The sequence below is a fragment of the Giraffa tippelskirchi genome, chromosome 7 (assembly GCF_054371585.1).
Source record: "Giraffa tippelskirchi isolate mGirTip1 chromosome 7, T2T-mGirTip1v1.2.pri, whole genome shotgun sequence".
Classification (NCBI taxonomy): Eukaryota; Metazoa; Chordata; class Mammalia; order Artiodactyla; family Giraffidae; genus Giraffa; species Giraffa tippelskirchi.
Window position 1 is genome coordinate 109,129,242 of NC_137281.1, and position 27,994 is coordinate 109,157,235.

General features: G+C 44.4%; 1 protein-coding gene, 1 long non-coding RNA gene and 1 pseudogene across 38 annotated transcripts in view; 1 reads left to right on the top strand and 2 right to left on the bottom strand.

Moving 5' to 3' along the window:
• Positions 1-609: 609 nt before the first annotated feature.
• The window catches only part of TPM1 (tropomyosin 1), a 30,559-nt gene continuing 3,174 nt past the window's right edge, over positions 610-27,994 (bottom strand). For 3 of the 37 annotated variants that reach the window (XM_081507510.1, XM_081507515.1, XM_081507499.1), the window contains 7 exons: positions 16,639-16,772; positions 14,320-14,437; positions 13,072-13,142; positions 12,214-12,289; positions 11,688-11,750; positions 11,331-11,400; positions 610-3,096 (listed from right to left, as the gene is read on the bottom strand). In XM_081507510.1, coding sequence (XP_081363636.1) covers positions 3,014-3,096; positions 11,331-11,400; positions 11,688-11,750; positions 12,214-12,289; positions 13,072-13,142; positions 14,320-14,437; positions 16,639-16,772 — 615 coding nt within the window. In that variant the 3' untranslated portion in view covers positions 610-3,013. Of the gene's footprint in view, positions 3,097-3,953; positions 4,354-8,049; positions 8,251-9,800; positions 9,884-11,330; positions 11,401-11,687; positions 11,751-12,213; positions 12,290-12,737; positions 12,814-13,071; positions 13,143-14,319; positions 14,438-16,638; positions 16,773-24,746; positions 25,055-27,994 lie in introns of those variants that run through there. The other 34 variants (XM_081507509.1, XM_081507516.1, XM_081507500.1 and 31 more) reach the window with 26 other exon arrangements.
• LOC145512854 (uncharacterized) lies at positions 8,691-15,206 on the top strand. Its single transcript, XR_014058857.1, has 3 exons — positions 8,691-8,771; positions 12,801-12,865; positions 14,888-15,206. It is a non-coding gene; the product is annotated as an uncharacterized LOC145512854 (long non-coding RNA).
• Positions 18,554-19,062, bottom strand: LOC145512851 (cytochrome b-c1 complex subunit 7 pseudogene; annotated as a pseudogene).

Genomic DNA, 27,994 nt, shown 5'->3' on the forward strand with positions numbered 1-27,994 from the left:
CAAGTGGAAGAAGAGCCTAAACAGGGCTTTGGAGTGGCACAGGCCTGAATTTGACGTCTGACCACACTACTCGCGAGCTTTGGACCCGAGAGCAGGTTCGCTCAGCATCCCTGAGCCTGCTGTGTAAGTGAAATGGGGCTGAGGTGAAGCTGAAAGAACAGCTGTAAGGCGCTCATGACAGGTTGTGGCCCAGGGTATCTAAGAGAGTCACTCTCATAACCACCATCGCCACGTCGGGCAGTTATTGTTGTCCCAGCATCCGCCAGTCCTCTGTGGTGGTCTCTGGGCGCAAGGGGCAGCAGGAGGAGTGGTCATTGAGTCCGCCTGAGGTACTGTGATGCATCTTCATCACCTGGCTCACACATTCCAGTCCCATGATACTAACCTGTGTGCTGCGTGCCCATTACATAGATGAAGAATCTGATTTAGGGACCTGACAGGCTAGGCAGCTAGGAAACGTGAAGTCAGGTCTGGCTCCCCAGGTGAAAAGATGCTTGCATAGGAAAGCTTTTGAGTGGACACAGGGATATCTCTGTCTAGCTGGGGGTGGGCAAGGGAGTACCCAGGGCTGGTGAAGATGCAAGAAGGCTGAGACGCAGAGAGTTCATATTTGCTTTGAGCAAAAGGACAGCTTTTTATTTAAATACCAAGAACATTTTGTATTGGGGTATAGCTGGTTAACAATGTTGTGACCGTTTCAGGTGAACAGTGAATGGACTCAGCCATACATATACATGTATCCATTCTCCCCAAACCCCCCTCCAATCCAGGCTGGCACATAACATTTGAGCAGAGTTCCATGTGCTATACAATAGGTTTTTGTTGGTTATCATTTTAAATATAGCAGTGTGTACATGACCTTCCCAAAGTCCTAACTATCCCTTTCCCTGGTAATCACGAGTTCAGTTTTCTAAGTCTGTGAGTCTCTGTTTTACAAGTAAGTTCATTTGCATCATTTTTTTTTGGATTCCACATATAAAGGACGTCATATGATATTTCTCCTTCTCTGACTTCCTTCAGTATGACACTCTCTAGGTCCATCCATGTTGCTGCAAATGGCTTTATTTCGTTCTTTTTAATGGCTGAGTAATTTTCCATTGTATATATACACCACATCTTTTTTATCCACTAAAAGGACAACTTTTTAGAGGTGGGAACTGTAATTCAGATGCCAGGCTTCTCTTTGGGTCTCTGCAGAGAATACCTGAGCAGAGTGTGGAAGAACAGCTAGAGATACTGGATCCTTTTCAGTGAAAACATCTGTGCATCCAAATGAATTTGTTTCCATTTTACTGTGTTTGCTTTGTATGAGAATGTCCTCTTTTTCCCCCCGTAGTACAAGTTTAGCCAATTAACAGTGTAATGTTTTTCTTTGCTTAAAGTCTTCAAGAATGGCCAGTGATGTTTTCAGTTTCCAAGTCCAATAAAAAGATGTACTGGAATTCAGAACTCAAATACGAGTTAGAAAGCAGAAAATCACCAAGATCCTTTACTTCTACTTAAAAAAAAAAAAAGTTTTATTCATTTATTTGGCGATGCCAAGTCTTGGTTATGGCCTGTGAGATCCTAGTTCTCCAACCAGGGATCAAACCCAGGGCCCCTGCATTGGAAGTGCAGTCTTAGCCATCAGGGAAGTTTTTTTTTTAAATAGAATCACTTCTAGTTTTAAATAGAATCACAATGCTGGGGGGACTACACATTTGGTGCATTAACTCGCAATTTTTTGACGTGTATGATCGCCCCTGCTAAAGACTTGGCTAAGAGTTGAGGAAAACTCCCCAAACTGGTAGAATCACAGCAAAAGGCCTACAGGTATATATGTGCAGATATAACCCAAAATCTGGAGAAAGGCTGGGACTTGGGAAGGGTCCTCTGCTACTTGTTTTCGCTTAGTTGTTCAGCTGTGTCTGCCTGTTTGTGACCCTATGGACTGTAGCCTGCCAGGCTCCTCTGTCAGTGGAATTTCCCAGGCTGCCATTTCCTCCTCCAGGGAATCTTTCTGACCCAGGGATCAAAAACATGTCTCCTGCATTGGCAGGTGGATTCTTTACTATTGAGCTACTGGGGAAGCCCCTTTGCTGCTTGCTGTAACTTTAACAGACCAAAGGGATCCTGCTTTGAGTGCTTCTGGGAAGACGACACAAGAAACCCAGTCCCTCCCAGACACTGGGATATTAATAAGCTTTAAGAAACACGCGTGAGGGAAGGTAGATCAATCATGCGACCTGAAGTTCACAAAGTAAAAACATACAAACGACAGGACCACCCTGTTTAGAAAATGTCCTACAACGTGCATTTATTCCATATCATTGTACAAGGTTTCCATACAGTTATGACTCTTAAGACAATGTGTTTTCTTCACCATTGTATGTGGTGCCCACATCTTTCACTTGAACATGCTGGAAATCCACATCGCATGCTACCCCACAAGTTGTAATGAGCTGCAAATGTGCCAATTAGAAGAGCATGGTGGCTTACAAAGCTTCAGCTTTAGTGAATTCTGGCAGACAGGATCCACAGTCTCCCCACATTGTAAAACTCACGACAAAATAAATTAGTGTTGGACAGACTTCTAAATCATACAATATTTAAGGAGAGACCACAGTGGGACCTTTTGTTTAAAGTAGCACCAATCCATACCCGATTGTGTTTCCAACGTTACCCTTCCTGGGCATGCGCCATTGGCACTTTGAGTGGAAATCTTTCTGCTTCCTCAAGGATTCCTGGACTGACTAAGCATACTGTGTCGCTAAACTCTCTATGGTGTGGCAATGTCAACTTGAGAAATGGCACATTTAAATCATTGTCACCTTGAACACGGGCTTGCCTGTGTGTGTGTGTGTGTCTTCCCCACCCCCGATCTAGCTGGTAACTCGTGGATGTTTCTGTGACAGTGGTAAAAGTAAATAAAAAATGCATTAAAGGGTTTCATGGTAAGCATGGTGTTTAAAAACAAAACGAAACGAAAAAACAAAAACAACATGAAAGAATGTGGTCGCGGCTAAGGAGGTTTTCACATGTTGTTTAACTCCAGTAAAGTCTGATCCAGCATCTGGTGCATACTAAGGTTTTCTTCTTTGGCATGAGCCACTTTCTCTGTGGTGGGATTAGAAAATTAAGTTATGAATAGCCGAGCTTTGGACACAGCGGTGGTTTGTACACTTGGGCAGGCAAACATCAATCACAAACACAGGATGAGATGATTAGGACCAGGCATGCTAGTAAGACATGACTCATTTCCAGACAGGGACCTACGAAGGGGAAGCTGTCTTGGACCTGAAGAAACTACAGGCACAGCAGGCTCTCACAGAGTGGCCAGGTGAACCTCCCCCAGCAATCCACGGCGAACAAAATGCAGGTGGGGCTGGTGGATGTTCACTGATCATGTGCTGTGGGAACTGGGAGAGGTGCTCGCAGCACCCACGTTATAACAACAGCAGACATTTCTGAGTTACAAGCAGTTAAGGTCTGAGAGTTGCGTTGTAACACAATCTCAGAGAAAACAAAGATGACATAACTAGGCCTTCTGACAACGTTTCAAGGATTTATTTCTGTTGCTCGTTAAAAAAAAAAATAACCAACATGTTTCATGCACACTCCAGTAGGACATTCTCTTATTATTCTCACAGTGTTCTATTTATTATTAGCATGACATTCTCACCAGATTCCAACAACACTGTTAAGACTAAATAAAAGCATACCTTTCAGACAATCGGGGACTTCTGACATGAACTCTTGTTTTCCAAAGCTATTTTGCCCAAGCATAGGTACATTTAATCATATTTCAAACACTATACCAGTTACTTAGAAGTTAGAAATATGAATATATAATAGGAATATATATTATATATATCACATCCTATATATAATATATATATATGTTGATACACACCCCTCTGCTTTGACTTTCTAATTTTAAGCAAGACTCAGTTCTCTGCAGGAAACAGAAAACATTTTTTTGGTTCTCATTATGCATCAGTCCAAACAAGAGGACCTGCTATTGCAAAGACGAGTGCTGAACTGATTATAAACATTGATCCATATACACAGATGTAATTTTACCATAAAAGCGGTTTGGGGATTAAAGAGAACTTAATTATTCCAGATATAAGAGGAAAATGCAGGCAAGGCCAACCTTTCAACTGATTCATGTTCAATTCTGCAGAATTCTGCAGAAAGCAATCATTTTCAACCCTACTATCTGAAGGTATGACAGTCTTATATTTCCTGACACGGGCTGCATTCCTAGAATTCAGCCCAGGTTCTTCCCCACTTAAGTTTAATCCTCATTCAGGGCCAGCTTTAGTTGGTTAGTTAGGCGGCGGTTTTGCTCAAGTTGCTGGTAGAGTTGATCTGTAGAGGTCAGCAAGCAGGTTAGCAGAAGAGAAGAGGCAGAAGGAAGAGAGGTTAGCTGGAGTTGGTGAGAGGGAGTAAACAGACAGAACACAGAGATACCTCAGGTGCTGGTCACTTGCTGAGCAGGTTCCCCTCACCCCATGAGAAGCTGTCCTGTGCCCAGGGAAGGGTGGATGAGGGAAGGCCTGGCTGACCAAGGAAGAGCCAGGACTCCTCTCTTGGCAGGAGGAAAGGGAAACAACAGGAGGAAAAGGATCCTCCTCCTCGGCAGGATCTGAGGAGGAGAGAGGGGGCATGTTCCTTATGCATCTCACTAAAACCACCATGTGAACTGGGCCCAATGAAGCTTCTGGCAGCAGCCTCAGGAACTGGGGCAGGGCTGGAGGTGAGCCCAGCATGTCATCCACTCCTTGTAGGGCTCAGTGACTGAGACAGCTTCCTGCAAAACCTTAACCCACCGTTTCTGCTCATCCCTTCCTGGAACCCCTTCATCTCCACTCCTAGGGCTAGCTTTCCTTTCAGGTGGCCCCTAGAGGGGCCATTGCCACTGTATTAACAATTTTGGAAATGCAGAACTAAGCTCCATGTCTCTACCCCAGTCACTGTGTCACACAGTGTAAACTCTCATCCAGCTTAGATATAGGGTGTGTTACTCTACACAAACAGCAAGAGAATAAGCCCTTACTCCACTCAAAACTGATTTAACTGCTGACTTCCTAAAAAGGATGGCATTCTCTGGTGCTAAATGGACATGTATAAAATCCCAAATGTCCACATGGAGACTGGTGTGAAGTACATTTTGCACAAGGGCATGTAATCTTCTCACTTGGCAAGAAGGCAGGTGCTAGTCAGCCTTTATCTGATGGGGATACCAGGGGATGCCCAAACAAGGACAAGAACCTGGCCCTTATCACGGAAAGCTAGAGGTTACAGAACTGTCTTGCATGCCAGTGACAACCACAAACTCTAATTTAATGATCCTGAAGAGCTGACAATCCTACACCTGGGGAGAATAAAAATGTTCGGTTTCTAGTTCTCAGGTCTGTCAGGAAATCAATCAATTCTCATTTTAATGTTCCCTCATGTATGAAGAATCTGCTTGCAATGAAGAACTGGGTTTGATCCCTGGGTAAGGAAGATCCCCTGGAGTAGGGAATGGCAACCCACTCCAGTATTCGTGCCTGGAGAATCCCATGGACAGAGGAGCCGGGAAGGCTACAGTCCATGGTCACAAACAGTCGGACACGACTAGACAGCTAACACTTTCACTTTCACATATGATAGGAGATGAGGAATACCTTATATTCGTTGTGTTTTTTAGCTTGGAATATCTCCACCTTGTCTTCTTTGCTGATCCAAATGTTCTGAATATGCAAAACCCCAGTCAAATGTCATCTTCTCCAGGTAGCTCCCGGTCAGAATTACTGTCTCTATTTCTCATGGACTCTAAATGTACACCATCCCATTAGGTCAGACCTGTTTCACTCATCTATCTTCCCACAAGATGGCCAGCTCACTGAGAACAAAGAACATTTCCAGTTCATCTCCTGATGACATCCTCCCTACCTTTCATGAGGTCCTGCATGTTTGGGGGTTGCAAAATTTAAACCCCACTAGCACATTCACACTATCATGTGGAAGACATCACCATGGGCATGTAGATGTCTTAGCTTCCTGAACCAGTGTACAGTCAAGCTGGGATGAAAGAACTTGGCAGAAACCCGAGAACCCAGAGGGTCGATGTGAATGCAGTTTAAATGACAGACAGTATCATTACAACGTCCTCATTTGGACCTGCTCTACTTTGGCTGCCATAGAACTGGTATGCTTGGGGGGCCTGGGAGGATTACATGTTTGAAAATATTTTTCCCTCCTGTTCTACCTCCCCAATATCTGGGGCATCAACTGCCAAGCAATGCTTTTGGGGTTTGGTCCAACCAAGGCTATCGCAGCAGCTGCCTCTATGATGGCACTATCCTCTGAGCTAGAAGCCTGGCTCCCAACAATTTCTTGATAAATCAACTAGCTATTTATCCTCTCATGTGCCCATACCTTCTTGGGCTGTTTCAGTTTTTTTTTTAATTTGGTTAAACCCTGTGGCATGTGTGATATTAGTTTCCCGACCAGGGAGTGAACCTGGGCTCCCTGCACTGGAAGGCAGTCTTCATCATTGGACCGCCAGGGAGGTCCTTGGGCTATTCCAGATTCGCCTTTGCAGTCCATTGGTTTCCCATTTCCCCCTGCAGAATATACCTAGACAAAGTGTGAGAGTCTCTGGAATGGTTCCCAAAAAACTCATGTGTCCCTAGAATTAACTAAACATCTGTTCAGCACAACTTTCAGACTTGTCATTTCTTCTATGGCAGAAAGCAGGGTTACTCAGAGAAGGGCACACTTTTATTACTCTGAATTTTAAAAGAACAAAGCAGGAATCATAGTCAAAAGCAGGCCCAAGAAGCCTTAGGAAAAGAAAAGTAAGAAATTACAGAAGTCCTGACACTCTCAAGGGAGAGAGACTGTCTAGATTATAAATTTTTAAAAGTCTATTATACCACTACTAAATTCACAGCCCTCTTAAAAAGAGTACTTTTATTCTGTTCTGAAGTCTTTGTAGAGTGACTGACATTTTCAGTTTGCTCAAATTTATTTGAACATAGGGATATACAAGTAGTTAGGCTCAGAAAAACTAAAGACAGATAACAATCACCCACATTTAAAACACAGGAGAAATATAGCCAGATTGTTGAGGATGAGAAGTGTTAGGCACTAAGAGAGAAAACTCCACATCATTTTAAAGTTCTAATTTTGTGATGTGTTAAAAAAAAAAAAAATCACTTAAATGCTGTTCTTTAATTTATAAATATAACTGATAAAATAAACTACAACTGAACAATTTCTACTATTTTTAGGGGGTTAAAAAAAAGAACCAACTTTAATAGCTATGCTTTAAAAATATTCACAAATAAAACAGTTATCACAAAGATTATGTAAGTATAACCCCTCCTAAGAATACATGATGTGCTTAAGAGCAAAAAAATAAATCTTGACTTGAATATACTCATATGTTCCTAAAACCTAAGAATGTCATTTCATGATCAAAATGAAGGTGGCTGAGGAATGAATATACTTTTCTTTGTGGTGTAAAAGGATGATCAATAATGATCTCAACTTACATTGTTTTTGTATCCACATCCTTTTCATCTTTTTGGATAGTCTAGCAGTGTGGGCTGGCAGCCTTTCCTTAGTTAGCTCCCCACTCTCAATCAGGACCATCTAAATACCAATGCAGCAGGCTCACCACATCCCAAACTCAACATCTGCACAGGAAGGCCCTGCTCAAGGCAGACCTTCTGGCTTCAACAAGCAACATCCCCTGTGTAGGGGTTCTCAACCCATTTCATATACCAGTACCATCCCAATCCCTAAAAAACACAGCTGCCCAGACCTAACTCTAACCTTTGCAAACCAAAACCCAGAGAAGGACCCAGGCATGTGTATTTTGAAAAAGTTCCACAAGGAACTACCGCTTTAGAGACTGTTGATATTAATGAATGATGTTCAAAATAGAAAAAAAAAAAAGAGCAAAGCAGCAGCCAAAAATTAACCCTCCTATGTGTGAAGCAGATTAGTGGTTTTATTCAGTGTTGAAACTAAAATGTCAATAAATAAGAAGTAAAAAGAATAGCAAACAGAAACAGCTTACATAGTGTTTATTTTACACTGAAATGAGGAGCTTCTGTACAACAGGAAGCACAGTGTGTACCTGGCCCTAAGGCAGGATGTGAAAAGAAAGAATCAGGGTCAGCTGGAGAACAGACAAACTGCAGAGCTCAGAGAGGTGGGACATCCAGCTTGATGAAGGGCTCTTTGGAGAAGTGAAGCAAAGAAACTTATCTGCATGAAGAGAAAAGGTGGGAGAAACAGAAAAAAAAGTGGCACAACGGAAAACAGGGAAGCTAAACGAACAGATGAGAGCAGCACTCGAAACAAAGGTGAGAAGCAGACATGCAAAACCTGCTGCCAGTCACACCTTTGGGAGGATGTAAATCCTTGCCCACCAGGGTCTGGACCCCAGGCCAGCACAAGCCTCTTCTGCAGGAGGGATCATTATAAGAAGACCAGTGAACAGAACTCAGAAACAGATTTTAAGCTAAGCGCACCTTTCAGAGTATATAACCAAATGTGATGCTACAAGCTTTCCTCATAGAATCACCACATTTTAGCAATCAGAGACAGATGATCTGATCTACCCCCTCATTTATAAATGAGCAGAGAGAGGATGGAATTTTCTCCAGTTTCCATGGTAACAGTCACGTCTCCAGGGGTAGCATGATGATTCTACAATGTGTAAGGCAGCAGGCACATGCCAACACTCTTCAGGCTACCATTTTTCTGCACGGGTAAAGGAATGACAGGTGGGCCTGGAAAGCGAAATTTCCAGCTTATGTGGAATTCAGTGCTACCTTGTGAGATTAAAAGGAAGCTTCTGTGAAACTCTCCAAGTTAGAATTTAGTGGGGCAGAACCGGCTCAATGTTCAGGCTTGGTTAGTAATATGAAAATTAGTTGTGTATGCTCCAGGTTCTCGTGAGATTAAGACTATCTACTCCACCCTTACTGCCCAGCAGTAGTAAAAGCTGGACCATTAACCCTCAAACTCATATCACACAATCTGTGCTTTATGTCCCATTTCTTTGACACAGGTTGTGGTGTTTGTATATTACTTTTTATATAAACAGAAAATTAAACCCCTCCTAAAGAATACATGATGTGCTTAAGAGCACACAATCTATGCTTTATGTCCCATTTCTTTGACACAGGTTGTGGTGTTTGTATGTTAATTCTTTTTATATAAACAGAAAATTAAAGGCTTGGTTACTCAGCAGAAGGTTCATTTTTGTCCAAAAATCTTAAAAGAAAGACGTGATGTTTTACGGCAACATCCTTTATGCTGTTCTGGATCAACTTCCCTCCTCTCAGAGCCTCAATCATCTGAGGGTGTAGGGTTCCTTAAATTTGTTATCTTTTTTTTTATAAAAAAATGTTCACATTTAATTGAATCACAGGAAACTGACTTTTGCTATTTCTTGGGCAATTCTTGCACAATTGCATGGCCTACTGATTTTACTTGAGCCTAGTTTACATTCCTAAAAGTACAGTGCCCAAGTCACTTATATGCCAATTCACTGCATGGTGGGAACGATCTAGCTGAGACAATGTGAAATGAATGGATTCTGAAACTAAGACGGTTTGTATAGACAATCTACTTGGCCTGTGTATTAGTAGAATGTGAAAAAAACAAACAAACAATGACCATCCTAGATTGTGCAAAGAGTGAGCAGAAAGGTGTAAAGGCGGAGATTCTGGAGATACAAGAGGGAGTGGTGGCGAATTGATCATATTAGCATGAGGGCACGGATGTGAGCAGGCAGGGTGGATGAACATTTACATGGAAGTCATGTCGTTGAGAGCGTGGTCCAGCTCCTCGCTGATGGCTTTGTACTTCAGTTTCTGAGCGTACAGCTCGTCTATGACCAGGAAGTGGAAGGCAGAGGTTGCAAGGACATGGAGAGTGATCAAGAGATGGAAGGTGAATGAGGGTGGCAGGGACACCACCCCAACACAGCAGCAAGAAAAGGGCAATGCATGAAGGAAGTGATGCCGCAGCAGGTGGCCAATGCAGGAGACGTGCGTTTTGTTTTGTTTTGTTTTTTTAATAAAATTGAAACAAAAACAGAAAGAACAAAACCCATTAGAAAATAAAACAAGAAACTCAATATGAAAATCGTAACAAATATGGTAGGTATACCAGTAAACCATGTTAAAACCCTAAACAAAACCACAGAAGACTCTCTCCCGATTGGGGGAGGGGCAACAGGACAGCTTTTCTTTTATAGAGCTATAATTTAACTATACTGGAGCAGTCAGCCACCTGCAACTATAAACAGTGGAAAAAATAGCCACGGGCATTGTTTTGGAGGAACAATTTGTGACTACAGTCTATAATCCTTATCTGGCTCCACCTTCAAACCACTGACTTCCTGACCAAACTAGACCACTGGGAAATGGATTTCTTGGTGCTATCCAGACTATATTCCTTGTGGCCTTCCCACTCAAGCTTCCTTCACCGGTCCAGGAGGCTTGAAAAATGAGGAAAGCCACGCTTCTTACAGTGTTGCTGTGCCAAGTTTGTACTTCAGTTTTTCTAATGATGAAGGTGTCATCCCTTGCTGCACTTTGGAGACTGTTTTGCCACCATGGGTCATTTTCTCTTTTCCACCAGCTTGGTTATCATCTGCACCAACCCCCAATTCCTTCTCTAGCCCCCTCCACCTTTGATGTATCTATTTTACGTATTTCTTTCTTTTTTTTTTCCACAGCCTTGGAGCTCAACATTTGGAACTTCTGAGAGACAGAGAGGGTGTTACTAAAATAAAACCTAAATATGTTAGCGAAGAAAGGCTTACGTATAATGTCCAAGTGCAATAATGCCCTGTTTACCCTCCACTCCCCCTTTCAGGGCACAGAGCATATGCCAAGATGATTAGTAACTTAGAAAAATAAATCCAAACCCTTACATTGAATTCACAGTTGGGAAAAGATTAAGTTGTGCCTAAAAACCAAATTCTTCCCATTCTGACAATAAGAAGGAATCACTGAAGACAGAAAGCACACCAGTCATTCTCACCTACAACCGCCTCACTCACAGTGGAAAATAAACCAGCCACACTTCTAAGAGTGTACAGCGGAGCCACTTGGCATCTGCTGTTACAAAAAGAAGATGGGCCCCGTCTGGTGGCTAGAGGTCATCCGGCGAGCAGAGAGCTTAAGAGCCACAGAACTCCAAAGGGCAGGCCGGAAAAATGTGCAAGAGCAAAGGAGTGTGTCAAGGAGGATGACATGACTGGGAAGTCGCTTTGCCACGTCAGTATTCAGCCATAAGGACTAAGTTAGAAACAAGACTTAAGATCTTACCTTCCAAGTCATCAATGCTTTTCTCCAATTTAGTTACTGACCTCTCCGCAAACTCAGCCCGAGTCTCAGCCTGCAATAATTCAATTTATTTCAATCAAAATTGGGAAGTTTTAGGGGGCCGGTAGCTACAAAGATAGGGAAACCAGAAAATGAAAGTCAAGCCTGGCACCCACAAAGTGGTCTGAAACCACCCACCAGTGAATCACCACAGTGAGAGGCGGCTGGCTACCACTGCTGGCTCTCCAAGCCCACCCCAGAATATTCCTGGATCATTGTAACATTAAAATGAAAAATGTCTCGGCCTCACAGAGACAAACTCAATCCAGTTGGCTTTGTTTAAAACACCCCTAATATTACCTCCTTCAGCTTGTCAGAAAGGACCTTGATCTCTTCCTCGTATTTGTCTTCCTTCTGCGAGTACTGTAATCAGAAAGAACGTTCCAGATGTCAGGCCACAGCTCACCCTATACTCGTGTCTTCTAATACAAAGAAAGTGCCAGCCCAGCCAACAGATGTTGAGCATCTCTCAGGAGGTAACGGAGCCTCTGGGATCAAATGGCACACCACAATGCGGTCTCTGTTTTCCTGCCTATTGTTTTACATGGGATAAGAACAAGATCACTTATCCATTTGGCACTTGGTTTAAATTAAATTGTTATGGATGACTCACATACTCAACACAAAATGGATTTTCCATTGCATAAGAAAAAAAAAAAGAATCTGGTATCAATAACCATCAGGAAATCACCTCAAAATGAGGCCTCTGGCTACAGTGTCTAATGGACTATTCCTCTGACTGGCAGGGCCTCAGAAGGGAAAAAGGGGGTGTCTCTTGAGTAGCTCTTAAATGATGCCTCTCCCCGACATGGTGCTCCTGGCCTACCTTCTCAGCCTGAGCCTCCAGTGATTTCAAGTTGTTCGTCACAGTTTTCAACTCTTCTTCAAGTTCGGCACATTTGCTAATGTTTTCGATCAGAGGCAGAAAGGGTGGGAGACAGGCCAGAGGAAGGAGGAGAGAAAAAGGAGAGGGATGGGAAAAAAATGAAAACTGAGTCCTAGAGAACAAAGGGCTGCCTTAAAGAAGCCAAACCATCAGGGGCTGAGATGTCCAATTTCACCATGGACACTGCCCCGGACCCTCCTTCCAACAGCAGAGAGGTGGGGAGACAAAATTCAACAACTTCAAAGTGTGATGATTTGGCTTCTTTTTTGGCTGCACCAAAGAGCATTTATGAAGGAAAAACAAAAGAGCATAAAGGACCCAAAGAAAGCACTTAAAGCAAGATATAAGATAGCAGAGGGTGTAGTGAAGGTGCAGTCGTTATAAAAACGGACCAGTAGGCATTGGAAGCTGAAAGACGCCTGGGTTGCAGTTAAACCTAAAACCCATACATGAGCCATCAGTACCTTATCCTCTGCAGCCATTAATGCTTTCAAGGTCTGATCCATTATTCTTAATTGTTCTTCCAGCTGTCGAACTTGGCTGTTAGTGGACACAGGAAATGCACAAGGCCATTCTCAAAATCAGTGTGCAGGTAAGGCATGCAGTGATACACGCATTCATACACAGACACCCCACACAAGTCCTCCATGTTCCAAACTCGTGGCTCATCCATGTCGAATGAGCACATGAGGAGCCCGGAGCTGAAACAGGTAAATGTGCAGCTGCCAGAAGGTCATGCTGTTTAGTCACTGCTCCGCAGCACCCCACACAGGGCCTCCTGGCGCCGGGCCCGCTTACCCTTCTGAGAGCTCAGCCCGCTCCTCTGCACGCTCCAAGTCACTCTCAATGATGACCAGCTTACGGGCCACCTGCAGAAAGACAAACACAAAACACACACACCATGGGGCTTCCAAGCTCTGACTATGGTGTGTGTGTGTTTGGCGGGGGGGAGGGCAGGGGCTAGACTCAGCCCCTGGGAGCTCTTGCCTACAAACAAGATGATCCTCTCTCCCGTGGACTGGAGGGCAAGCAACTCTCCAAAAGGAATGCCCATGGAGAGGAGACCATCTGCTCACAAAGATCCAGAATGGTCAGTTATGAGTAGGCAGGCACATCTGAAGTCCGACCCAAGTGAAGCCTGTATAATTACACAGCAGCCAGACCAACTGTGGAAGGAGGGGGAGAGATGAAATTCACCATCTCTGAAATAGCAGGATGATGAGACACGACGCCTTTTATGCTGAAAAGGTGGGAGCTGCAAGGCAAGACTGAAAATAACCCTAAAAGAACTTCATCAATTTAGAGCTCTGTACCTCCACTTCCTTTTGGTGGAGGAGGTTAAAAATGCCAACAGAAATAGCAAGAAATGCTAACATGAGAAGTTGGTAAGATACCTAATGAGGACGAAGGAAGAAAGGACCAGGAAGAAGGGATCCTATGAAGCATTTCAAAATTAGTGAGCATAGTGTAACCTGGAGAGGATGATGACGATGAAGAGTCAGTGGTGTTTCAGGAGAGCTAAAGGGAAAAACTAAAACCTTAAAGAGTCATGTAGGCTCTTAACACAGGAAGGTGCTTTCATTAGGACATGACCATGAGGTGATTCACCTGTGAATCGTGAGGAGAGAGGAGGACAGACTGAGAGGTGCCTCCATGAGCCCAGGGAGCAAATGTGTGGTCTGTGTCTCTGCACTGCCTTAGTGTAGATCCACCAGGTGGATCTCACTAGGGATAACTGCTTGCCTGGTGACAGCATGAGAGGCTCCTTTCACAAAACATAAGAGACCCAACCTTCCCTGCTGTCTGGCCAAAGATCTTTTGTCCTAGTTTTTGACGGCGGGGGGACAACAAAAGCCCTGGTTTTTCCCAGTGTGAATGAACTTCCTAGTGGGATCAAAATTAAGAACTATCCTCTGGGGACAAAGGAACTCTCCTTCTCAAAAACACCCATTTCTGCTAAGGAAGTAGATGGTTTCATTGCTCCCCCAGTCCCTGCTTCTGGGCCATGGCTGGGGACCCATGAGGCCTTGAACTCCAGGATCTGACCTCTTCATACTTGCGGTCGGCATCCTCAGCGATGTGCTTGGCCTCTTTCAGCTGGATCTCCTGAATCTCCATTTTCTCCTCATCCTTTTGGGCTCGGCTCTCAATGACTTTCATGCCTCTGAAAAGGAGGATTGGCAGGAAAAGCCAAGATTTAGAGGTGCCTTCCATGAACTCCCACTGCACAGCCATGGTTTGTGAGGTTCAGTGTGATTGACAGACTGAAACATAGCTACTTTCATCTTCCAAGCCATGAAGTGAGACTTTCCAGAGCTGAAGGCAGGAAAAGACATCCACTTCCCTCTCTCTGTTTATTGTGAAGGAAAGCTTACACTTTTGGTACTGCTGACACTGTCCAGGCAGCTCATGTTAAATGAAAGGCACCATGACATGGTCCTTTTTTCAAATCTGGAAGGGGTGGAATCAGAAAAGCCAACATGCTTTACTTGCTGTATAAATAATGGGATTTCTTCCCTTTTCCAGTGGGAAGCCTCAGCCTGAAAATGGACCAAGGTTAGAACAAAAGCAAATTTACCTTTGTGTACTTTCTTCCCACAAATATAACTATTAGATGAACCAAATGAAACTGCTGGTATTCGACCATATCGGACCTGTACAAATGGCAATTTCATGCGGGACGACTTTGGAGAAGAAACTGAGTTTTGCCTATAATGATGCTTTTATAGTAGAGGCGTTGAGAGCCAAGACCAACACCATCTTCTGTATTGATGTGTATGTGTGAATCCTTCAGCGTGGCGTAAGTTATGGAAACTGTTAACTGATGTATGATATACTGAATTTTTATAAAGTTATGTTACAATGGGATTCATTTATCAAAATCTAAGTAAGATAAATCAATTAAAAAAATAAAGACTACATTGCTATTACAACACGGAATGCTCAGAGAACCTGAATTTTTCAAGTCTGAAGGTCTGAACTTTACTGCTGGCTACTGCTGGGTTGGTCTGGTATTTCAAAGGACTATTGGGTGCTGCAAATAGGAACTGGAGGGGTAAACTTATTAAACTCATTAAATCTATTAAAAAAAAAGTAAAGACTACAATATATCTTAGGAGACTGGAATCCTGGCTCGGCCATATATTCTTTTTAAGAGTTCAGGCAGGCCACACCTGTCTCTGAACCCTAGTTTTCTCATTTGTAAAATCAGGGGACTGGAGTAAGTGATTTCTAAAATACTTTTTTAGTATAAAGTTTAATGTTGCCAGATTGCCTTTCAGGTTCACTAATAAGTGTATTTCGGGAAGAAGCCAGCCACAAAACCACTGGTTATGTGTATACCATAAGAGATGGTGAGTCATCTTTAAAAATTCCAAAACTCTTAGTTAGAAAAGAGACAACACTCAATAGTGAACAATGAGCTGAAAACTTCAGCTAATTTTTAATCAGCTTGTTTAATCCGAAAGTCTGAAATCACCCTTTTCCCATGATGGCAGGGAGCAGAATGCATCTCAAAAATGGAGAAAGGGACAAAATGATTGACTGCATTACCTGCCAGGTCACAGCACAGATATGTACTGCCAGTGTCTGAGACACTACACTGCTTCCTCATCTCTCTAAGGACAGAACTCTCTCCAGTCTTACAGTGTCTTTCTTGGAGTGCTTCCAAGCAACAGGAGTATATTAACGAGCAGCTGAGCATGAGAGAAAATGCCTGCTGGAATAACACGATGGCTGATATGGCCCTGGTCTTCCTTTACTACCACAAGGCTGGATCTCAGGGTCATAAGTCAGGGAGAGCCAGGTCACGGGGTGAGTGGGCTCAGAGGACATGCAGATCTGACTGTATTTACTTGTGCACACGTCTTACCGGCTTTACTAAGTCCAACACAACTTACTTTTGTGGATTATATTTCTGTTTTATCTGTGCTTTCTCTTTCACTCGTTTGTTGGGCTATTTGACAACTGACAGCCCATACTTTATTTACCTCGGCCTAAGCCTTCTTGCTGTATTTTAACATAAAATTATCTTTTAAACAAAATGTGGAATTGCTCCATGGTCAGCAGGAATCAAAGAACCAAATCACACCCCTAGAACCTCCTGTTTATACATCCATCTCCCTCGCTGGGTGGTGAGCTCTAGGAGGGCAGGAACAGAGTCTTCTTCTTTGCAACCTTGAGATTCAGAACAAAAGTGTTCCACTAGTGTTAAACAAACAAAACCAGTTGTTACACCTGGATCAAGAGAGGAAATGATGGCACCAAGGTACTGCGAAATCCTCAGACACCCAAGATCAGAGAGCCCTCTGGTTCCATCAGGAGGAAAGGTTGTGCTAACAGGTGGGCTGGACAAGGGGGCCTCACCTCTCACTCTCATCTGCTGCCTTCTCGGCCTCCTCCAGCTTCTGCAGAGCTGTTGCCAGACGCTCCTGGGCACGATCCAACTCTTCTTCAACCAGTTGGATGCGTCTGTTCAGGGAAGCTACGTCGGCTTCAGCCTGGGCAGAGAGAATGAGAGGTGTTTTAGTGTTGGAGAGGATGTGAGGGCAGTGCCTTCAAGAGGGGCTGGACTGAAACACTGGTTCAACAAGGAAGGCTGGCTTTGTGATGAGCTACCCTAAAGTGTGCTACAAGCCATGGTCAACTCTGGAGTTGTTGGATATGTTCATCCATTGATTTATCCAGCAGGTGTCCACCTTGGGGTATATGCAAATCCACACACATCATCCTTGTGGGACAGAGGGACCGTCAGCAACACTTTCTCATTTGGTTCCTTTCTAGCACAGATTTTAACATGCTGGCTTTACCTGACTCTCAGAGGGGAGCTTCATCACAGCCACCTCACATGGTGGGGGTTGAGGTGTAGATAGAGGCGGCAGGACTGAGCCAAGCTCCGTCACACAAGATGAGAGGAGCTCGGCGAGAACTTGGACTCAGGAGTCTCAGTTCTCCTTTCTTCTGATCACATTCTCAAAGGGGCTTTATTAAATATTTTAGGAACTAAAAGATTTTTAAGTTCAGTGGTTCTAAAATATAAAACCATACAGAGACACAATAAAACCCAGTAAGCCCCCATGCCCTTCAGCACCTCTTGAGGATAACAGGTCACACTGGAATAGCGCCAAGACCAATTTCCCAAGCGTCTGTGACCTAAGCCTACAGGCATTTCTGACAAGTCAGGTCTGCTACAAGAAGAGTTTCAAGCACCTTAGAGGAAAAGCAGCACAGATACTGTTTTTACTTGGTATCTATCTCTGAAATAAGATGTTGCTTTTTTGAGGATGTGACGTTTACCTACAGTTATAAGCATTTGTTACTATGAGCCTCAGGATCCTTGCAAGACTGGCTGGGTCCATTACATACACTTGCATTGGTGGCTGTTTAAATATTACGCATGGAAGTGAAAGATGGAATTTGGTAATCTGGTAGTGTTTCCTCATCTACTTTGAATGTGTGCTTATCCTGCAATGATGGGGTTTTCAGGACACTTCAGAGTTTTCTAAAAATTACAACCTGCGCTTAGGGACGATGCTAGCTCTCTACCTACAGTCCTGTCTTCCTTATTCACATTCCTTTTTATATGCAAGGAATCATGATTCTCTATACGGAGTATGGGCTCAGTAAATGTCTACTGAATAAAATAAGCAAAACCAACTTAAACAAAAGCAACCTTCTGAGTACATAGGCTTGAAATGCACAAGTAGTGAGAGTCTTCAATCACAGCCTTGAACTAAAGGAACACAAGAACACTCTGCTCTCTGCTCATCTAGATTTGTAAAATTTTTAAAGCCAAATTCTCTCTGGGAAAGAGTGATTAGGGCATCTCCAACCACGGTGAAGGACTCTATAAAAACATTCAAATACACTTTTATCTTGTCAAAAATTAACTATGTAGTAACAACTGGCTGATGGAGGCAGGGAGTAGGGAGAAACGTGAAATGAATCCAAGATCAGTTTACAACTGTACCCACCCACAAAGTCAATCATTATAGATGCACAGGGTGTAATGGGCCCCACCAGGTCTCAACGGCCAGTGAACTTTTTTTTTTTTTTCAAGTGGGATGAGGGTAATACGGATAACACATTTCTTAAGTATGGGAACTTTTAAAAGTTTTTAGCCCTGTATTAAAAAAAAAAACAAAAACAAAAACCTGGAAAAAGGTACACATTAAGGGCATACCTTTGGGTCAGGTCAGATTTCTGTATTTTCCAGTTGCAGGAAAATTCTATTCCTCCCCCCCCCAACAATAATTATATTATTTATTTAAAGCAATACATTACAGCCCAAATAGTTCTACATTATACATTTCAGGTTTAACCAACTTCATGAAAATACTTGAGAACAGCTGTATCCACAGATTTAGACTACTAAATTATTTCTTTGTCCATTTTTCTCTCTCTTTTCTTTCCTGAATAACCTCTTTCAGATATGGTTCAAGGTAGAATTTATCTGCCTCATATTTTGTCCACTGCTCTTTAGGCAGGATCTGCTGCCTCATGCTCAGGTCCAGTGCTCTCTTAATGTGAAACACTCTGTCGTTATAAAGGTTCTCAGGAAGCCTTCTTATGGCTTCTTTTACATCGTCATTCTCATATAGTATCATCTGGCATTAAGCCCAGTTTATTGAACCCAGCAGCCTTGTATATCATTTTCGAATACCCTCCAGCTCCACCTGCTTGATGCTGAAACGGCTGGACTGCTTGCCATGTTGACCTGAGACAGAAGGAAAATTCTACTCCTTTTATGAATTGGGGTGGGAGGACAAGCAAGCAACTCTGAAAGCTGAAAACTAAAATGTAGAGCAAAACAAAACCACCCCCTAAAATACCATCAAGAAAAAAAACTCAGTAGAGTGTCTAGGTCATGTACTCAAAAGTATTTTCTCCCTCTTTCTTAAATATGCTTGTTATAGGTGCTGTGGCCCGAGAATGTCAACAAGATTTTCAAAACAATTTCTGTAGCCACCACACTAGAAATTTCTAGCTGTTTTCAATCTGGGCCCTGACCTCAAGGACTTTGTACTCACTCACAGAAAGGAGACTGCTTATGCTCCAGGGAAAGGACTTTTCAGGTGACAGGCCACTCTGGGTCCCCAGGCTCCCATGTGCCTGAGGCATCGGAGACAGCACTCTATGTTCATTCCTGCCTCTGCACAGAAGATCTCCCTCCCTGAGAGGAACCCCCATTGATCCAAGTCTTTGCTCTTCCGGCCTCCACTCTGCTCTTTCTTTAGCTCTGGATGCTGTTTTATAAGTGGCACTTCTTTCCCCCTTGGAGCATTTTGTAGAATCTACATTAGGGGTTATGTCCTATAGGAATACCAGTCAACAGGCCCCATAGAGGGCACCCAAACAACGGCCAGGAATGGAGACCGGTTCCAGGAGCCAAGACTGGGTCAACGCAGAGAACAGACCTGTGAGTGGTCCACAAAAACGGGGTCTCAGATGTTTAGCTCGAAGGGTCCCTAGTTCCCACAATTGGCTGTCTGAGTTCACCTGAAGACACATATTAAAAGTACACATTTCCAGGCCCCATCCCTAGAGATTCTGATCCAAGAGGTCAAGAGAGGAAGGTGGGAATCTGCACCATAAAAAAGCAACCACCCACCACCCAACCCAAAGACACGGGCAAAACCTACAAGAACCACTCATGGAGCTCTTTGTTGAGAAAATAGGAAGAGGGAGGGACCTCTGACCCCGAGGGTTGGAGCATGCTTGGGTTACACAGCTGTCAGTGGGAGACAGGACGAGCATCCTAATTCCCTGCTCCTCCTGTACAGGCTTGCCTGCCTCACTTCTCAAGGCCTCCTGGAGCCTCAGGGAAGCCCTGGAATTGTTGGTTCTCACCTATGGGGTCTTTCCACCTTCTGACATCAGCGCGGCAGGTTCTCTACAGTCACCCCCAACTCAAGCCCCTGACTGAAAGAAAGGCCTTCGGGACAAAACCTAACCAAGACTAGGAAAACTGCACTCATTATCATCTGCTGAGCAAGTCCTCTCAATGCTTTTTGAAAAAAGGCGTTGTATAAAATTAAAAAACATCATCAAGTAACGCCAGGGGGGAATAGCTCACACAAGGACACAGTGCATTTGCTCTCAACCCCAGAAGCCAATGCCTGCTGCCCTGGGAGGTTTCACAGCAAGATGTGCAAAGGTGCTTGTAGGTTACAGCCTGGATTTGAAAGCAGTATCTGGGGAGTATGTATCCCTACAAAAGCTTCCCCAGGGAAGAACCTGGACTTTTACAGGCTTCTTGGGCCTTACAGTACTGGTCTGATCACAATTTAGTTTGGCTCCCTAGAACTGAAGATACATTCAATTTCATCAATTAAGGGCGCTCTTTTCACTTTTTTTTTGGATTATGCTGTGTTCAAAAGGCCCACATCTCTCACCTTCACTAGCTTTTATTTCTGGTATGTATTCTCTGTGTTCTGAGGTGTCTTCATGTATTTTCTAACGTTGTTTTCATCACAATACCTGGGCAGTCTACTTAAGACTTCATTGGCTGTTGCCTCAGTACAAACCTCATAGCCACCGGACCATTTGTTATTTAAAAAGCAGATATAAATAACAAGGCGTTTGGGAAGGATCATGACCCAGAAGCAAATTATTTCCACGCATGAAAATCACCCTCAGTGGCCTAGGTTACCTTCTAACAACAGCCCATGTGTACACACTGCTGGTAAAGTCTTTGTTTGGGATGTTAGTTTCTTTTATTTAAAAAATGCTATTGTGTCTCAACATGTCATGAGCTACTCAGAAAAGAGACTGCTATATTAGTGAAGGCTACCAACTGTCTTCCTGGAGAATTGTTATTAAGCGACCACCAGGTGCCCTGCACTTGTGAGGTAAAAAGGTGCCTTAGAGCTACAGAGCCCCATCCCCTTCCACAAGGTGTGTGCTCAGCTGTTCAGTCATGTCTGATTCTTTGTGACCCCATGGGGTATAGCATGCCAGGCTCCTCTGTCCATGGGATTCTCCAAGCAAGAATACTGGAGTGGGTTGCCATTTCCTGCTCCAGGAGATCTTCTCGACCCAGAGATCAAACCCAAGCCTCTTTTGTCTCCTGTGTTGGCAGGTGCATTCTTCACCATTGAGCCACCTGGGAAGCCCTCTTCCACAAGGTACCAGCTACCTAGACAGAAAATAAGGGCAGGTGTACACCATTCCTATGCATCTCTACAAGATGCTACAAAGCCATCAAAGGCATGCCCACACAATACAGCAAAAATATTTCTCCAAGTCAGATCTGGAAGAAAACTTCTACAGGGCCTAGATTTTCACAAAATCCAGATGTTACAGTCAATATATCTAGAGACAATTTAAAAATAGCAATGATTTTTACTTTAAAAACAAGTATTCCCGTTAAGACTGTTGAGAAGAAATAATAGTAGGAGAATAATATATTCTAAGAACAAATCCTCTGGAATATATTTTCCAAGTCCTCCTGAACTAGAGTGGAGCACGGGATGATCACAGGTCATGCAAACTGTAGTTGTCCAGAGAAGGTTTCACCCTTTACTGTGTAAGACCAAGCCGCTACAGCCAAGTTAAACTTCTGCCCTTATATGGTAAGGAAAGGGGAAAAAAAAAACCACAGATGACATTAAGGGGCACTCCCATGGATAAGAGATAAAAACAACCTCTCTATCCGCACCAAAGCCTATAATTCATGAGGCATATTTGTACAGTGAGCGAGAAGGGATCTGAACAGGGCATTGTAGTGCCTTAGCCTAGTCTATATATGAAAGCAGAAAGCCAGAAAGTACACTCCTATTACTGCCACCCTGGGGGTGCCAATGTGAGCACAAAATACACTTTTAGAATCCTGATCTCAGAAATATTTACCAATTCTAAAGAGGAAAAAGACTGGGATTTTTGTTAGTTTGTTTTTCCTATGATTTAATAAAGTTACCAATTAAGAACCTACAGGTTGCAACTGTAAGTCCCTTTGTTTGCTGGGTACCATCCAGAAAGGAGAAAGGAGGACTGGCTTCTTCTTGCTCCCTCTTTTCCTTTGATAAGGACAAAAGACAAACAAAACCCCAGTGGGTCACAAGACCTAGAGTCAACCATTACATCAAGCAAAGTAGCTGCATTCCAACATTTTGAAGGGCCCACACACCTTGGGAAAAACAAAGCAGTAGAAAAAGAGAGATGACTGCTTTTTCCAAGGTAAGTGCTGGTGTAACAGGGCCAATTAACTAACTACAGCCTGTCTGAACCTTTGAGACTCTCAATGTAGAGGCAACTCTCCAAATATTTTTTTGCAGTGGCTCATGACTTTGTCACTAAACTTTTATCTCTGCTGCCAAGAAAAACTGTGACTGCTAGCTTAACTCACAGCTATGTCTGACAACTACCAAGAAACCACCTTAAATTAGCTATCTTCAAGTTTCAGTTTTGTAAATTACGAACACCTCTCAATCTGAAATTCTCTTTTCAGTGGTCTGACCCAGTCCTTAAGTTGTTGTCATAAAAAGTTCTGTGTCCCTCTGTCCAATCTTCCAAATAGACTATTTTCAAAAATCACTTAAAGAATTGAAGCTATTTAAAACACTTTTTAACATAAAGCTTTGAAAAGAATGAAAGCACTACCTTTAGCCAACTGGCCAAGGAAGAGCACTGTTATAAAAACTAAGCCCAAAAGAGAAGGTGAGTATAATAGTAACAACGTGCCCTTCATAAAATGTATCTTCTGTGTCTAACATCAATCGCCAGGACAGGAGTCCATAAGAGGCTCTCCTGTACAGGACTACATATGCTCTTTCTTAGCAGGGGGAAGGGAGCTCTACCAACTTCCACCACTAACACTGCTTTGACCCACCAAACATTCCTTCCAGCCTGCCTGTGTCCTCTCTTTGTTCAAGTTGAAACAAGAATTATTGATTAGAAGCATTGAAATGGAGTATTTTAAGATGTAGTGAAATGAGCATCCCATTTTTAAAGCCCTTTGATTGCTGGAGAACTGAAAGCAAGGGAATAATGAGCAATGCAGAGTGCAAAGCCATTCTAATACTAACTGACACAAGGCACTAGTGTGCTAAGTACCATGGCAACTTCTTTACACATACTCTTTTCATCCTCACAACAGGCAGGTACTACCATTATACACATTGTACAGTCCAGGAACCGAGGGGCTGAGAAGTTCAATGATTTGCAGCCTGGATCAAAAGTTCTTATCCATCATCCTGTTCTATTGGTTCTAAAGGTTCAAGGACAACAGCGAGTCAGAGAAGGAGTTGGAATTCATTCATTGCCTGGCCAAATGCAGAAACAGCCATGGGACCTTTGCTGTCTTGTCCTCTACAGAAAACGATCTCTTGACTACTGATTTCCTGGTTCCTGACCATTTTATCTGAAACTGCATCTAGTTAGGCTTTCCTCTTAAGAGGATCCATTTGCTGCTAGGTATTTTATGCAACACAGGTCCCATGGCGTCTACAGCCAACCATAACACCATTACATACACTTCTCATCTCAGTAAAGGCCTCTATTAAGTACTGCAGGCTCCAGTCCACGGGGTCGCCAAGAGTAGGAGGCGACTGAGCGCGCAGAGGCCGCACCCGGTCCCCCCCACCCCGACAAGCACAAGCACGACCATGTATGAGCGCTTGTCCTCAAATTCCCAAGGTGCTGGAGTTAAAACACACACACTCAAAAACCAAACAGCAAACGCCTAAACTACCCCTGAAATCCTGTTCCTGTTTGCTGGATACATTTGCCTTAGGAAAAAGGAAGGAAGCCAGGTATTACACTCAACGTGGGCGAGGGGGAAGCGGGCGGAAGAAAACACCCAATAATCGTAGCCATTTAGCCAACTTTTTCAAGACTCGGTAACAAAGGAACATCTATCTGCACAGGAGAACTTGGGAGGAAGGCTGGTTAAGAAAGGGAAGGGCAAAGGGCCGCATACTAAGTCAGTACACGAGCTGTCAGTGTCTCAACCACCCCAGAAAAACAGGCTTGAAAGAAACCGAGGCTGGACAGAGATGGGCGAGTTGAGCATCCCCGGGCCTCAAATCCTGACAATGCCTCAGACGTGATCTGTTAGCGTCCTTCCCCAAAGAACAGATTTCCAAAAGGAGGGACCTCTTTAGTTCCCACCTTCCGAGTAAATAATGCCAGGAGGGCAAAGGGCACATCCCTTTGCCTCGGGGGATCCGAGACGCCGGGTCGAACGCAAACACCCCAGACAGAGCCCCTTCTGGGAAAGTGCTGCTTCCAGAACCTTCTCAACACCACTCCTGCTTTCCCCTTGGTTCTCTGACTGTAGACCAGCGAGATGAAAAGGGCCGAGGTGAAGGGGCAGGGCCCCTCCCCAGACGACACCTGAGGGCCCAGGTGCGCCAGGTGCCCCCCGGGCGGGGGGAGGGGTAGAGAAGGTGGGCTCCGGGAGGCCCTGCGGGGCGCCGGGGGTGCCGACCGGGGAGAAGGCGCCTCCGGTGGTGGGTGATGGGTGGGTCCCTTACGGTCTCCCTCAGCTTCCTCTCGTAGTCCAGTTCGCGCTGCAGGCTGCCCGCGCGCTCCTCCGCGGCGTCCGCCTGCTCCTGCAGGCTCCGAATCTTCCTCCGCACCGCCTCCAGCGAGCTGCTCCCCGCCATCGCGCCGGGCAGAGGCGGGCCGGCAAGCGGGCGGGCTGCGGTGGAAGAGGCGGGCGGCCGTGCTCCTGCTGCTGCCACCGCTGCTGCCGCCGCACTCCGACCGCCCGCCCGCCCCGCCCAGGCCGCAGCGCGCGACGGCGGCGCCCCCTGCGGCCCAGGCTCAGCCCGGAAGTCTCGGCCTCCCGGGCAGCTCAGGCGAACCGCAAGCGGGTGCGCGAGCGCCGGGGGCGGACCCAGCGGGTGGGGCGGGTCGCGCGCCGCGGACCCCGGGAATTCGCCAGCCGCGGGAGGCACCGCGCATGCTCGCGGCTGCGGGGCCACCAGGTGGGCAGGAGACGGGGCCCCACGGCGCCTAGGATGTTACTTCGACTCCCAGCGCCCCGCCCTGGTGCCGCGGAGAACCCGGAGTAACGGATTTGGCTGCAAGGGGAGACAGTGCCGCCTACTGGCGGCGGGAGCGCTCCGCTCCGGACTGCCAGATTTCCCCTGCCCAAGGGGCAGAGAAGCCGAGTGAGGGGTTTGGGGCTTGAATGTGTACCCAGAGGGACTGTAAAGAACCCCAGAACACCAGATCCTAACCCAACAACTCTCCTCCCCTCCAAACTCATGATGTGAAAACCACTAACATACTGCAGAGGTTAAACCTCCTAAATGTTGTCTTGCTAGGTTAGAATCTGGCTTTTGGTTCTCTCCTGGCTGTGTGACTTGGAAAACAACGTGACTTCATCTGTAAAAGCGCGGTTAATCGTAGTACGTGAGGATTATGAAATAATAGAAAGCGCTAAGCACAATACGAGGTAAGTAGGTAACTCAATGATAGCTTTAGTTAATAGCAGGCATTGTCTTAGAGGAGAAATACCGTATGAAACTCCTTAAATGAACTTACAAAACAGAAACAGACTCACTGAGAGAATCAACTTCCGGTTGAGGGGAAGGGATAGTTATGGGGATTGGGATGGACATGTACACTCTGCTATATTTAAAATGAATAACCGACAAGGACCTACTATACAGCACAGGAAGCTCCGCTCAATCTTATGTGGCAGCCTGGAGGGGAGGGGAGTTTGGGGGAGAATGGATACATATGTATTTGGCTGAGTCCCTTCCCTGTTCACCTAAAACTATCACACAATATTGTCAATCAGCTATATTCCAATATAAAACAAAAAGTTTAAAAACAAAACAAAACAAAACAAAACACACAAGCACTGTCTTAAGAGTCAGGCTGTGGCCCACAACTGGCTGTGGGACCTCAGACCTGCCAGCCTCTCTGAAACTTTCTTTCTTTCCCATAAAAACAATTGTCTCAAGCGTCCCTTCTAGTTACAACCTTCTCTGATTGTAGGAAGGTTGTAATCTTCTGGAATCTGACCAATTCTGGGCTAGACTGAGATGCCTTTTAAAAGCACACCAAGGTAAAGAATGTGACTGCCAATGGAGGTGGGTTCAACCCCTGGATCAGGAAGATCCTCTGGAGAAGGAAATGGCAACCTCTTCCAGTATTTTTGCCTGAGAAATCCCATGGACAGAGGAGCCTGGCAGGCTACAGTCCATGCGGCTGCCAAGAGTCAGATACTAACTTAGTGACTAAAGAACAACAATAAATACAGACAAGATACTGAACATTTCCTTTACCCCAAGGATCCCTCAAATTGCCTTTTTGAAGTCATGTTCAGTTATCCCCTGCTTCATCCCTTATATAAGCCCTGACATCTACTATTTTTCTTCTCTATAATTTTATAATTGTTAGAATGTTATATAAATGCAACAATACAGTATGTAACCTTTGAGAAGTGAAAAAAAAAAAGCACACCAAGGAAGCCAACAGAACCCTATGAGAGCGTCCGGCTGCGGCTGGATGAAAACCAAAGTGGACATAAGCTCTGGGAACGAGTCTCTGTCCATACTCCCCTTGGGCTATGTTTTTAAGTGTCTTTTAAGTCTCACAGCTTTCTTTCCTCACCTTTCTCACAGAAGGCCCTTCAAGTCAGTTCCAATGTGTTTAAGTGTGGGAATAATGAAGAGAAAGAAACCACAGCTGACAACCCCCTCCTTCTCCAAAGCCCTAACAACTGAACTTGCTTTTCTGACTCATTTGCTAAGGACGTTATCACAGTCTCTGCTTAGACAAGTCCCAGCATGGGCTCTTGCATCCTGCAGGTGGAGCCTCTGGCTTTGTTTCCACACAGTTTGTCTAGTCAGGAGGGTGGTCACAACTGCTTCCCTAAGACTACAGACAGTAGGTCTCCAACTTTGAGGGTGGGAGAGGGGACATCTGGGAACCTTCAGGAGCCCTGGAAAATGCTGGACACGGGCACATGCTCCAAGCAGCCAACTAGTGACTTAATGTCTTGCTTTTCACACACCTAGGAAAGTCAGTTTCAGGTGAGTTCACTTTCATGCTGATGTCATTATACAAAAGAGTTTAGGACAGTTCTCAGCCTTGGCTGCACATTGGAATCACCTGAATATTTAACAAATACTAATACCTGGGTTCCACTCCCAGTGATTCTAATTGGCCTAGGGTGCAGCCTGGATTTTAAGTTTTTAAACCATCTTAGATAAGTTTTTAAACCATCCATGTTTAGTTAAGGTTGAGAATCACTGATTTAGGAAGAAAAGACCTACAAGGAATAAAGACTCAGATATTGCAGATGTCATAGACATCACAATTCTTGGGGAAGGGGGTTGAGGCCAGAGAAAATGGAGCCCTTGATCCCCTCCAGCCTCACTTAGGTGGACTGACCACAAGAAATTCAAAACAAAGCCATCAGAGATTCGACCATGCGAATTACAACCTTTCAAGAGAGGAAGAGCCCATTTCTGGAATAGGGTTTGTAAATTGTTTGGTAGAAAATTAGTAGAAAAATGTTTTTAGCAGTAGAAAAATGTGAAAATATTTTACACTGGTGAGTAATGACAATGCAATGCCCTAGTCTCAAATGTAATATGATTCGACCTCAGGAAGTTGACCTCTCTCCTACCTCCTCCTTCCCCTTGTGACATCTGTCTCTTCCTCCTCAGGTCTTGACTATTTTTACTAGTTAGGAATCACTCTAAATAAAGCATTTCTTCACAAATGTCTTCTACATCCCTACAGGTTGCAAACAACCTAA